Raw genomic sequence first — 13,557 nt, 5'->3', positions numbered from 1 at the left:
CAGTTACAATGGATTTTCTCTTTCTGGAAAAAAGTAATTAATTTATCAGTCAGTTGAGCTGCCAAGCTGTTTCCCCAGCAGTCGACCTGGAGGAAGCTGAAGAGGAATCCTATCAAATTCTACTTCTATTAATTAGAGACGGCAGAAGAGTCCGTACTGTCGGTCTTTGTCACAGCAGACGAATGAGTAAACAAGTGGCTGCTCTACCTGTTTACAGCAGCAATAACCCATGTTGGGTTTTGGTTTGTGTGTCTTCATTTTACTTGTTGTAGTGATGCACTGTACTGTTCGCTATCAAAATCTCTGTCCTGGAACATGAAATCACTTAATCAAATATTTACAATCAGCACTAAAGTCTTTATGGGCTAAAGTCCTGGAACAGCGGGTGGGTCTGTCAAGTTGAACAGTGTTTGCAATGTTGGTTCACCTTATCTTTTCTTCAGCATTAGCCAAAGCCGCTATTCTACCATGTGCAGTCATGAATATGAGTCAGTGTAGATATTTGGCTACTTGTGCTTTAAACCTCATCAGTTTGTTGTTGGTTCGATGTCTGTTTTTATTCATCTACACTTTTTATATTTACATCAAATCGAACTGTGTAGTTTTTATTATCCTCTACATGTTGCATAAACACGTGAAAGGTTTTTTTATCAGCCGCTTCTGTGTAAATAAAGAGACAGTGAAGGCATGTGAGTGTGATGAGCTTAGACCAGCAGAAATGGAGAAGTGCTCGGCTAATGAAGTGGACAATTGTACAGTGGGTGAGAGTGTGAGCATCCCACACACTGGTCATCGTTACCACACAGGCCTTCACGCGGCACAGCGGTGATGTAATCCGGTCACAACCTGCACTGACACAAGTCCAGCTGTCCTCGGGAACAGGCAGCCATCAACAGAGCCCTGCAGTTAAACACACACCTACACGTTCGCGTGTCTGTCACGCATGCATGCACTCACACACACACACACACACACACACACACACACACACACACACAGTCACATTCTTGCAAATACACACCCAAACACACCCATTATCCCCACATACAAACACCACCAGCAGTGTGTCCAGAGCTTTTGGCGTTGCTGTTTGTGAACTGCCCACTGTGGCCTTTCACAAGCATTCAAGTGTTCGCTGGTACAAACTGTCAGGTTGTGTAAGTTCACCTGGGCACTGGTGTCTGAAAGGACACTTTGTCGGCCGGTGTGTCCCGGTTCTTCTACCGAAGTTGTTGCGGAGAGCGGTCAGGACGGGGAGTGTGGTAAGGCAGCTCAGACGGGACTTTCAGCTGGACGAGCTAAACGTCTATGAGCTAATTGTCATAGTGTGGAGCAAAGTTTGAGATTAGTTGACATGGTGCATTTATATATGAGTCAGCAGGTGGAATCAATGGGGCTGAAGTGAATGTTGCCAATATGGCTCAGTATTTCATCTGACACTTGGTTTCTATTTATTTATTTATTTATTTAAACAGATGGCCACTGTCAATGCACCCCCACCCGCACAGTCCTGATTAAGGATCTTACCAGTAACTGGATTGTTCTTAGTGTCGGTGTCTGAATAATAATAATAATAATTACAATATATGATTTTTTTCCCCCTATAATTAATTTTGATTGTTTATAAAATAGCAGTGAACAGAACATCATAAACACCCAAGACTGGAAATGGTGTTTTCTTAACAACCTTCCTTGATTTTGAAAGGAGACAGTAATAAATACTTTCAGTCACATGCACGTAACAGAGACTGGGCCCTGATGTGTCTCAAGAGTGTTTGAGAGGAACATATTGGAATATACATATTGTCTGACTTCAGATCTTTGCCATCCTTAGGTCAAAACCCAAATCATAGCTCCACGTCCATATTTAAAGGACCTGTTTAACTAATTATAGACTTGACTAATTGGCACTTTTGTTGTTTTCCTGTCATGTGGGTGAAAGTTGAATCTGTTTATTGATCTGCAGGTCTGTATTTGTCCTTTCTTCCCTTTTGGCCTCTTAAACAAACCTCCTGCTGAAGTGACTGACTGATAGGGAGGAGAAAATATTCCAATACTCTTGAGAGCTTTTCTCTTTTGCCCATTGTCCCAAAGGAAAGGCTGATTACTGCAGTGGCCTCCTGCTATTGTTAACGCCTGTCACATCAGTGTGTTTGTTGTCCTTCATGTCCCACTAACTGTGGGATGAGAATTGCTTATAGGCGGCTTAAGGCTGCCTGTGAAAAGACCACATTTTCATTTTTATTCATGAGCGGGTCTCGACCTGAATGAGTTTATAGGCTGCTGCTGTCGTGCATGATAAGACCTGTGTCGTCAGTATTTACTCCTGGTTGTAGGTAAAGACGCTGCGGTGTTACCGGCTGTGCTTTATGTTTTCTGACGGGAAACACAATGAAGTATTGGTTTTTTTTTTTTTTTAGGCAGGTCACACTGTCGTGTGTGTGTTTGGGAATGTCCTGTACCACAGTGTGTGTACTTTGTGTGTGTATTTGTGTGAGAGCGGATTGAGGCGTCTGGGGCAGCATGCTGCCACTGTTTGGGACAACGATAGCTACTGTTTGCTCATTACTCAAGCTGCTGCCCTGCTTGTTTGCAAATGGTTTCTGCATCCCCGCTGCCTATGTAGGCTGCTCACGGCTGCCAGTAAATCCACTTGGATGCTCAGAACGGCCTTCCTGCTAGCCTCTGATTTACTGTACCCAACAGTCCTGGCTTCTCACCACCGTCTGTGATAGATGTGATGGGACGCACCATGAAACCAAATCATTACAAAGTAGTTTCACAGAATGAAGCGGCGCCTGACTTGATGTCTCATTGAGTGCGGTGGTCTGAACTTAAATGAGATTATCAAATAAAATAAGCAGTGGAATATTCAAGTACACACTTGACGTACGTTGGGAATATGTATTTGTTGAAGGTACGAACCCTCGAGGTAATTTGATGGAACCGTGTAGGAAAACAGTTGTCAGCTGCAGGTGAAGGATTGGGACACGTGTAGACATGTTTCCAGACAGTAGCAGCACAAAGGTAGGAATGTCCTGCCTCCCTTTAAAATGTCACACAGAGGAACGGCCTGTTTATACAGTGTTTGATAAAACCTTTGCTTTCAGTTGCAACTGCAGGTTATAAACTTGGAAAGAAGCTTTGTTTTTGTTATTGCTTTTAATTTGAGGGATATATTTTCAAGCCCGGTGATGGACGGATGAGCTGAACTCTTTAGGGAGTGAGGTTCATGAAATCATTCAGCCATGACAGGTTTGTTGTGTAATTACAGCCGTGACCTCGGCACCACCCGGTCTCTGTTTCATTCAACATGCGTCACCCTGTTGTGCCCGACTTTAGATGACAATGTCAACTGTGATACATTTCCTCGTGGACTGACTGTGACAGAGTCCAAGAGTGACTCTTCTCTTTTTCTCTGTCTCTGTTCTCACTCCTAAAGATCTTCCTCATTGAATCTCTGACTCTTTTCTGCTCCTGCAAAAACAGACACGCTCCCTATGTGGGTTTAAAAGGCTCATTCTGAGATTTAGAAAATGCAACAATTGGTGTTTTTTGGTAATTACACACTAATTACAGTATTTTTATAAATACTGTATTCCGTTTCTGCTAATGGATTGAACTTTTAATACCTGCCTGATATTAGCATGTCTGATATAACACATTCTGTTAATTTCTGTTCAGCTGTGTCACAACATCAACAACATCAAACTCTAGAGGGGCTTTAGACAGACAGCCTCATGCTCTCACCCCCTTCTTCCCTTTAAAAATCTAGTCTAGATGAGTCGAATAAGGTTTGACTGGTTTTGACATGCTTGTTTATGGCTGAAGGCTCCTGCTGTGTCACTTGTTTGCTTTGTTTATTAACCCCTGGTCAAACGTCGGACACGCTGTTGATTCCTGTTTGTAAGGAGCTGGAACTTTCTGACCGCTTCATAATTTTAAGCCCTTTTTGTTCTCACTTCCACCTCTGTTTACTGCCCCCCCCCCTCTCCTTTGTCTCTGTTATCACACAGTGACAAATGCTCTCTGAGGCTGGAACAAACAAAGCTTTGCAGATTAACATTACGGAAACATTTTCTTTACCATTTTTTAAGAACAAACCAAAAAGTAAACAAAAACAACCCCTAAGCAATTTAACATGTACCTGTCCATGGTGTTGTCGTGTCAGTGTTTCCCTCATAATAAAACTATAATAACTATATTGATTTTCTTCATGTTGATCATCTGATCTGTGATAAACAGGACATGTGGCTATTCTGGCGTTCTAGTTGGCTGTGATTGCTCACAGTGTGAGGCTTGGTGAATGGATTCGATATGGGCCCCAGTGTTTGCTGTGGGACTCTTCCTTTCATTGGGGCCACAACAAAAGGATCGTTGTGGCCCATAGTGCCATGGGCTCTGTGTAATAAGGGCCCGTCTCTGTTCTTCAGTCATGCTGCCACTAACTACCACTGCAAGACTCTTTCTGGTTATTTATGGGTTTGTCTTTTGAGTCTTTTCCAACAGGTTCAGTCTGTAGATCAGCATATGGAGGGAGAGTGCCGGTATGCTATGTGACCGCTTTGACCTTACTCGCTGATAAACGCTGCTGTGCCTACTGTCTTGGCGCTTCAAAGGCCAGCCGGGGGTTGTTAGGCTGTTGAGCTGCTTCGTGCGAATACAGGGTTGTCATATGTCATGTCAGCGTAAATCTGAAGTCAGAGATAAAAGCGTGAAGAAAGGCAGAGAGAAGAAAGTTCCACTTGTGTGTGATACATTAACACAGATGTAAAGAGACACACTGCTGATCCTCTGCCCTCCTTCTTCTTCAGTTTATTTCTGTAGCTCATACTTTTATTAAACTTACTGCATGTACAGTTTATTACCCAGAGTCGAGGAATGTCACAACACTCTTTACCACTGGTTTAAAGCCGTCTAAGATTTCATTTGTTTTGTAATGCGAGCCGCTATCTGACACATGCATCTGCATGCACACGCACACACCCGATAGCAAGCGTGATGAAGGATTGTGTGGATGCACCTCTTTCATTTCCTGCCAAACAGGATGTGTCTTTGAGTTCTCTATCAGGGCGGGAGAGAAGAGACCCTTTAACGTATGTGCATTTAAAATCACCTGTCTGTGACGATCTGTCTGACACATGCGCCCACAATCCCATCGCAGCTCCCAAAGGAGACGTGGTTGGATATGACAGTATGTCTGTGTGAAGGCTGAGATTAAGGTAAACACTAGAAACCTCATCAACCTTTGAGGCAAAATAGGTTGTTTTTGTGAGGATGTTCTGGTTTTTGATTGTGAGCATATTGAGAAATAAACAGAGTAAAACCAGCTGAACAATGGTTCTGTCTAACATGAGGAGGAGACGTGGGGAGTCCTCTAAGTTTGAGGGTAACTGATCATCCTTGGTAGCATCTTTTTGTATGTCCATCGTGTGTATGTCAAAGCTGAATTTACTGTCAATTGTGAGTCCGAGGTATTTAAAGGGATCCACTGTTTCCATTGTGACCTTGTCGACGACGGTGGGGTGATGTTGTGCCATAGTCCCCAAAACCATTTCTTTTGTTTTGTTGATTCTTTTGTTTTAAATTGAAACTTCTGAAGAGCTAATGACATGACACGCGCGCCCAACCCATCCATGCTCGCCTCCACGTTATTTAAAGTTCTGTCTGTGTGTTTTTCTCTGTTTCAGAACAAGCACCAGAATGCGCCTCCCATGGGTGCCAGTTTCACTGTGCTGTGACTCACGATGGGCCTCGGTGCTACTGTCGCAACGGCTATGAGGTTGCTGCAGATGGAAAGACGTGTAAAGGTGAGTGGGTGATTTGGCAGATTTATTTTAGCTTGGCAGCAGTAAAGCTGAAAGTAATTAACTGATTACTCTGACTTTGTGTTTGCTGACTGCAATTTGCTCAAGGCAGAGAAGAGCAGAATTTTATATTAAGCCACTTGCTTTAAGGTGGATAATAAATGCATGTTGCATAGTAGTAAACTTAGCTTTTTGTTGCTTGGTGTTAATTAGCTCTTATTGCCAAGGCAGTAAGTTGTGAAAAAAAGGCTTTACAGTCACACTGTATTTCATCGACTGTGCTGTTAATTCATTGTGGTGATCTCCTGTAGATTTTAATGAATGCACCGTGTACGGGACGTGCAGTCAGACGTGCACAAACACTGAGGGCTCCTACACCTGCAGCTGTGTGGAGGGTTACCTGCTGCAGCCTGACAACCGCTCCTGCAAAGCCAAAAACGGTATGAACGAACACAGAAAGGGCACCAGAAACCACAATAATTAGTCTTTTCTGTTGGAGACAGATAATCACATCTGTCGACTGTGAAATGAATATGTAACCTTTGACCTCTCCCGCCTACAGATCCGGTGGATCGTCTGCCTATGCTGTTGATTGCCAACCTCCTTGACATCCGCTGCACCTCCCTGAGTGGCTCCACATCCCGACTGCCCTCCATCGCCGCCAAGCAGACCACAGCTATGGACTTCATCTATGCAGAGGAGACCGTCTGCTGGATAAATGTGGGTGACACCCCTGCCGGCACTCAGCTGAAGTGCGCCAGCATCCCTGACCTCAAGACTGTCACTAACATCCGCACCATCAACATCTCGCTCAGCCTGCACCGTGAGTAGCAGTCTCACTGACAGCGATGACGGACGTCTAATGTGACTGCGACAGATATGAATGTGCTATTGTTTCTGTAGTTTTCTGATAATGCACTGGTCCTATAAAACATGTTTTCGGGCAAAGCGAGTGTGTGACAGCTTCCCTGTCCGCTGCCAGTGGAAGAGATGAATGCCTTGCACAAGAGCAGACGAGCAGCGTTGATAATCAGTTCAAGTTGTCAGCTCACCCTGCGTAAATCTTCCGTACTTTGCCTTAGGAATCAAATGGTCAACTTTGCATTTGCTAGCTCAGACAAATGTAAGATGTGAGGCAGTACAGCCTCATCTCTGAAAGCTGCTCATACCAGCATAAACGTGCCAAGTAGAAACGCTGAGTCCAGCTTTATTTTTCAAAAGGTTTGTCTCTGAAGAACAGTGGCACCTTGACACACCACTAAATCATCCAGTAGACTTACAGTGATGTGATACATATGCAGTGCGGCTGCCAGTATTCCTTCAGGCGTTAGTTTGCACATTTCTTGACAGGGAAACAGTAACTTACTGTGGCTGGATGTTCAGACGTCTTTATCTATATTTCCACTGCGTGTGTGATGGATTTAAGTGCAGAATAAATCTGTCCACGTCTTAAGTCCTCAGGTTTTGTCCTGGAAGGCAACTACTAAATAGTAAATAGTGCATGTTTGTGTGAGGATGACAGAACTGCTAAACACTGAAAAATGAACTGTCTTGCCTGTGAAGTATGTGGATATCCTCATAACCACAGACAAAGTCTTAACTGACAGACTCTCATTATTGGGCAACGGCCAGACACACACACACACACACACACACACACACACACTGACACGAACACTTCCTTTCGGGAGACGTTTTCATATAATGTTGACAAGATTTATCTTTGATTACGAGCCAGCCAAGGTTTGTTTTTATCCACCTGGCTGACAAAACTGTTACTATCTACGAATGAGGGCAGAAACGCAGACAAAACATAAAAGTTAGGGTGTGGGTTTGTGCTTGTGTGTATCTGTGTGTATCTGTGTGTGTGTGTGTGTGTGTGTGTGTGTGTGTGTGTGTGTGTGAAACGTTCCCTTGAGAATTAGCCCCGGGCATGAAACGGCAGATGTGAAGAAAACAAGTGAGGAAGCCGGGCGTGTAGACCCTGAAATGTGGGACACAAAACCTGCAACATGATTAGAAGTGCCTGGGCTCATATCCACTTCAAATGAAGCTCTGCCAAACTGCCATCAAGTCCAACACCCAAGGTAGCGCCGAGCCCAGGAGGCTGAGCCGGCCCCGCTGTCCTATTAAAAGGGGTTTTCCCAATAGATTCACAAGCGCTTCATATCCCACCTTGCCTTCGTTGTGTTTGCTTACTTCTGTGGCTTTTTGATTCTTGGCTAAGTGGTCTGACGTCTAAAGGGGAGCCAGGGGTGGGAGTGACATGGACCCTGACAGAATCATTGAAGTGAAGGAGACAAGGGAAAGATAAAATGACAGGGGGAAAAGTTAGGTAGTGATTTGCTCTACCTTGGAGGGGTGTGTGTGTGTGTGTGTGTGTGGGTGTGCGTGCGTGAGTGCGTGTTCACTCACAAATGTTCATGCAGATGTTATTTACATTCCTCTGTTGTGTTCGTGCCCTGAACAGTCTGTATATTCAGTCAGGTCATTTAAACATGTCCATAGCTGAGACACACACACACACACACACACACACACACACACACACACACACACACACTGATCCTTATACCTTTGACTCCTGCACTTATTGCTTAGTGATATTTTATTTTATCAATTATGATTTGAGATGTAATATACCCTAGAATATGAAACGTGGCTGTTTTGCCCTTTAAATTTCAGACAGAGTCTAAAATAAAATATCAAATTAAATATAAAACTTATTTTACAAAATCTCTATTATTTTCATTATCTTAGTTTTCACAGGGGATTATTAGATGATCTGATGTGCAATAATCTAATTCCAAAGCTGTTTAGGGTGTGGGGACAGTCCTAGATTCAAAGAAAACAGACTTTGGTCTGTTGGTGGTTTTTGGCTTTTCATAGTCATTCAGGGAACAAACAGTCTTTGGACTTTGGCTTTGACTCCACATTTTTCCATTTGGGCTTTGCTGCTCTGATAAGAAAACAAAAGCCCTCCCTCAATATTCTGGGTTTAAGATGACTCAAGGCCATTTGTTGTCATTTACTTTAAAATGGTAGTTAAGCTTCACCGGTATAAATTCTCTCCTTGCTGATTTACCCATCTACCTTTCCTTTGCTTAAAGGTCGGGGTGATTTATAGCTTCTGACGCCAGAGAAACCTGGACAGATATTTAGACGAGGGTTCCAGATGTGGCCTGCTCTGTCTGCATGCGATTCCCTGACTGGGAAAATAAAAGGGGAGCAGAGTTGCCCGTCCCGTCCTCTCCACCCTCCCCAACAGAACTGCACAGCAGGGAGCATCGCTCTTGTTCATTGTTCAGTCCTCCCTCCTGTCTCTTCCCAGCCTTTGATTTCAAAACATCTCTTGTTTCAGAAAACATCAGGACACTTCAGGATCTTATACAGATTCATGGGGGAAATTTGACTCTGTGTCATTTTGTTTGTTTTGTTGAATTAGGAAAAGCTTCCCATGTACTATATAACTGTCCTCTGTCACCTCCATCCTAAGGGAAGAGATCTAGGACATAGTCATGCCACATCTCTCTTTCAGTCGACGAGTGGGGGATTTGCAGTGGCATAACTGGACTGCCTGCTTCTTAAATAGAGGTCGTATGCCAAAGCCTTATAGAAAATTGTAAACTCAAACTGTGCTCTTGAGGGGTCAGTGAGGTTTTTGCACAGATTAATAGGATCTTCTTGGCACAGGAAGTCTTACAGAAGCCTCATGATAGAGATTTTTTCCTGCTTTACACTAAACGTAAATAAAGGAACACTTGCAAATAGAGGGAATAACTTTCTTAAATTCTGTGTTACTACTCCAGGGTGAGCAGTTACAGACACTAAACGGACTGTGGCCCTGTATGTAAATACTTATGCAACAAGCACAGAAAGTGTGTTTGTTATTGCCAGTAAGACCCCCTCAGTTTGTGAAACGTTTCCTCAGAGCAGCGTGAGCTGGCAGGTGTTAAGGGCAGGAAGTGAGAAGGGGCTGTGAGGGCCGGATTGTGGGATGACGAGAAAGGGTGGGTTCATTCAGTTTCCCAACAAACTTTCCGCTCACCACAAGCTGAAAGAGTGAGGACGTCAACAGACCGGCTGGCTCTCTGGATAAGGTGGTCGACTCCTCGTAGTCTGTTACACAATGCAACATTCACTGTGTTGCTCAACTGGCTCTCTGCTGAGTCTAAATGAGTCTAATCAACGTTTTGTGCAGCCAGGCCTCCAGATGGATTTCTTTAGAGGAAAATGGTTTTAGACCTGATACCACTGGGAGTATCACTATCCCTCCTAAGTCCATGACAAACTTTCCCCTTAGACAGATTCTTGGTTGTGATGTTTATGAAACATCCTGGACTGCTTTGTACTACCTCCTTCTGTCCTATGATTTGTTTTTTTTATTGGCTCACATATTTACGGTTGCCTCCCTCTTAGATGTGAGACGGCCACTACCTTTGCAGACGGTCAATAAATTATTTCCAGCTTGGAGGTGAACCGGAACCTTTCATGTTCTGAAATAACATCCGCTCATTTTTATTTTCTTCCCTCTGCTTATATTGTAGCACCAAGCAAGTCCCATAAGGGGCAGGCCTTTTGAAGCTCGGTATACATTTAGAAGCTGCTTGGGGGGGGGGGGGCGGGTTCTACACTGGGGCCAGATGTGTTTATGCTCTGCTGTGGAACCGGCCTTGGTTCTGTCTGTGAGCGGGTACGGTTTTTGTTGCTTGTAGCTCCTGTGCAGACACTTTCTAATGACTGCTTGCTCACTGTTACACCTCACATGTGTATCCCAACATCGAAGTTATGCATTGAATTAAGTGTAGAGGCAGCTGTGGCCACAGGGATAGTGCATGTGTGAGTAGTGGGTCGGTGTTATGTGCATACAGTTTACAGAGGCAGCTGTTAAAACACACGGCTGTACGTATCTTCAAGCCCTAACTTCCCCCCATGCTTACAGCTGGGTCTCCTGTAGTCTAGGACCTCTGCACCCATTTTCATAGAGGACAGAGTTCTCAAGGAGTGACAGTCTTTAGAAGAAACATGTGCATCGCTGCAATGGGCTCCAGAGCCTTAAACAATATTTGCCTGAAAGCTCTGAAATTGTTCTGGTGTGTGTGAAGGCCCACGTTTGAATTGACCTTAGTCTCTCTCTCAAGAAACTTTGTTTTTAACAGTAATAAACGTTACAAGAACTTTGTTCCTAGTGCTCCTCGTTTTGCAAATGAAATTGTGCCCCCTGTGATGTTTTAGGCTCTAGATCCCCTAAACACGGCTAAGCATAAGTTTCACAATTTCCTGAAAGCTTCTTGGGCCCAAGGGAAAGTGTTTCCAATGGAAATGTTTTATTAGTCAGTCAACTATTTTGATCTGTGATCTGTGGTCTGCCATACGCCTTATTATGTATGGGCCTTCTGCAGCACCATGGGCCTAATAGCCCCTTTAAACTGATTTTATGTTTAAGTGAGTTACACTTTATTAAAACATGGATAAAACTAATGAGAAGCCTGTTCCTGCTCAAATCCACTGATAGGAGTTCAGTTTAGAAAACACAGGCTCTCACTCTTTATCTGGCATGTTTTGCTTTTTCCCTCCTCCATGCCCTGCCTGCCTTAATCAAGGACTAGTATTTATCTTGGTAAATGACCAAGAACTACAATATATGGCTGTGTTCCTATGAGGCTCTGTTTCTTGTTAATGGCTCTGTTCACAACTCCCCTGCTCTCAACCCTCTGTCCCTCAGATGTGGAGCAGATGGCTATCGACTGGCTGACCGGAAACTTCTACTTTGTGGATGACGTGGACGACCGGGTGTTTGTCTGCAACAAGAACGGCCAAACATGTGTGACCCTGCTGGACCAGGAGCTTTACAACCCTAAAGGCATCGCTTTGGACCCGGCTATGGGGTCTGTACTTCCGTTGAGCTTTCTTGACCTAACAATGCCTCCAAAAAAGTGTTTAAGCAACACTTGAGAGGAAAATCCTGTCGCATGATCAGACTACATGCTGACTGAGCAGGCAGTCAAAAATCAAAGCACTTCCTCCAGATGGAAACCTAGACAGATACTTGTGTGTCATAAATGTTTGCACGTTGGCTGTTTCAGGTTCCCGATACTGACAAGATGGAATCTAATCTAGTTCCTTTTTCTAAAGTATCGGTTCTCTGTTTTTTATTGTCCTGAGAATCATCTTTTATCCATTATATGAATAATCCTGATTTCTCAGTTGTGGTTGTGTAATGTTAAGATAAATTGATCAATGTGGTTTTTAGCGGAGGCAACCCCTTCCTGGTTTTTTTTATGATTATATGCATATTATGTTTTTTCTCTTTCGTTTAAGTTCTTCTTGGCGAGCACTTTGAGAGCTTCTGTACCAGAGTCCTTCAATCCTTCTGATTCTGAATTTCTGTTTGGTAATAAAATATTTTCTGTCACCTGGACTTCGTCTTACCCTTCCTGTCCTCTCTCTCTTTCTTTCTGCTGCAGCAAAGTGTTCTTCACAGACTATGGGTCCACGCCCAGGGTGGAGCGCTGTGACATGGACGGTCAGAACCGCACGAAGCTGGTGGACACGAAGATCGTCTTCCCTCATGGTATCACGCTGGACCTGGTCAACCGGCTGGTGTACTGGGCCGACGCCTACCTGGACTACATCGAAGTGGTCGACTATGAGGGCAAAAACCGACACACCATCATCCAGGGCCTGCTGGTGAGGTTGCAGTGGTGGTTGGCTGGATTTGCACACCGAAGCTTTCACAGAGATGCACTAAAGTATATGGACACTAAAGTATATGTTGGTCCTTTAAAAGGTTGCTCTGGAGCAGACAGCAACAGCTCACAGTCCCTGCTGACTTTTCAGTCTCCCCTTCAATAACACAAGACATCTGCTTTACAAATCTGTGTCATCATTGATTTAATCTCATCATCTTTAGAGGCAGTACAGTTTTCCAGTTGTCTCCCGTGTAGGCAAAGACAGTCTGCCCCTCCTGCAGATAAGTCCTTTTTATTGCCTTGATTGATATTGCTTAAACTGTGTGATTTTCCTGGCTAGTGCCTCCCTAAACATATTAGTCTGGCCCTAGCGAGTCTGGGTTCGAACTTATAGTGGAGTAATGATCTTAATGAAATCAGGACTGTAGTGGGGGGGTGTGGTGAATACGAAAGGTAGGAGGGGGCGTAATATAATCCCAACCCATATATCTTGGTGACGGTAGAGGAGAGCTGCACTGAACAGACCCTTATAAAAGTAAAACCTGTCTCTCTAGCAGCAGATGAGATGTGGAGCCGTTATTCTCCCCCATGTAAAGTGTCTACACACTCTGTTCATCTGTTCATCTGTCCGTCTGTGTTCTGTCTTTCTTTCCATATTTAGAATTTGTCCTAATCTGTTTTGTGATGATAAATAGTTTGTTGGGAAAATTTCATTATGCAGCACTCAAGATAAAATGTGCACACAGATGATATCACACATGTTGCTATTCATGCACCATGAGCTGTTTTACTAAAAGCATCAGCATTTTCTTTAGCAAACTCAATAACCTTTTCATTTTGCTGATCTATTGTCTCGATATGTTTCAGATTGAACACCTCTATGGACTGACTGTGTTCGAGAACTACCTGTATGCCACAAACTCAGACGAAGGCAACCACAACCCCAAGACCAGTGTGATACGAGTGAACCGCTTCAACAGCTCCGACTTCCAGGTGGTGACGCGGGTGGACAGGGGAGCTGCGCTGCACGTGTACCACCAGAGGCGCCAACCTCAAGG

General features: G+C 44.0%; 1 protein-coding gene across 3 annotated transcripts in view; it reads left to right on the top strand.

Annotated features, from left to right (window-relative positions):
• LOC113145297 (low-density lipoprotein receptor-related protein 1-like) overlaps positions 1 to 13,557 on the top strand; it is an 80,465-nt gene that overhangs the window by 29,238 nt on the left and 37,670 nt on the right. For all 3 annotated transcript variants that reach the window (XM_026331853.2, XM_026331855.1, XM_026331854.1), the window contains exons 4-9: positions 5,691 to 5,810; positions 6,119 to 6,247; positions 6,370 to 6,630; positions 11,533 to 11,695; positions 12,275 to 12,497; positions 13,367 to 13,556. In XM_026331853.2, coding sequence (XP_026187638.1) covers positions 5,691 to 5,810; positions 6,119 to 6,247; positions 6,370 to 6,630; positions 11,533 to 11,695; positions 12,275 to 12,497; positions 13,367 to 13,556 — 1,086 coding nt within the window. The remainder of the gene's footprint in view (positions 1 to 5,690; positions 5,811 to 6,118; positions 6,248 to 6,369; positions 6,631 to 11,532; positions 11,696 to 12,274; positions 12,498 to 13,366; position 13,557) is intronic.

Source organism: Mastacembelus armatus, chromosome 7, assembly GCF_900324485.2.
Source record: "Mastacembelus armatus chromosome 7, fMasArm1.2, whole genome shotgun sequence".
Lineage (NCBI taxonomy): Eukaryota > Metazoa > Chordata > Actinopteri > Synbranchiformes > Mastacembelidae > Mastacembelus > Mastacembelus armatus.
The sequence above is the reverse complement of the archived record's forward strand: the minus strand, read 5'-3'. Positions and strand labels throughout refer to the sequence as shown.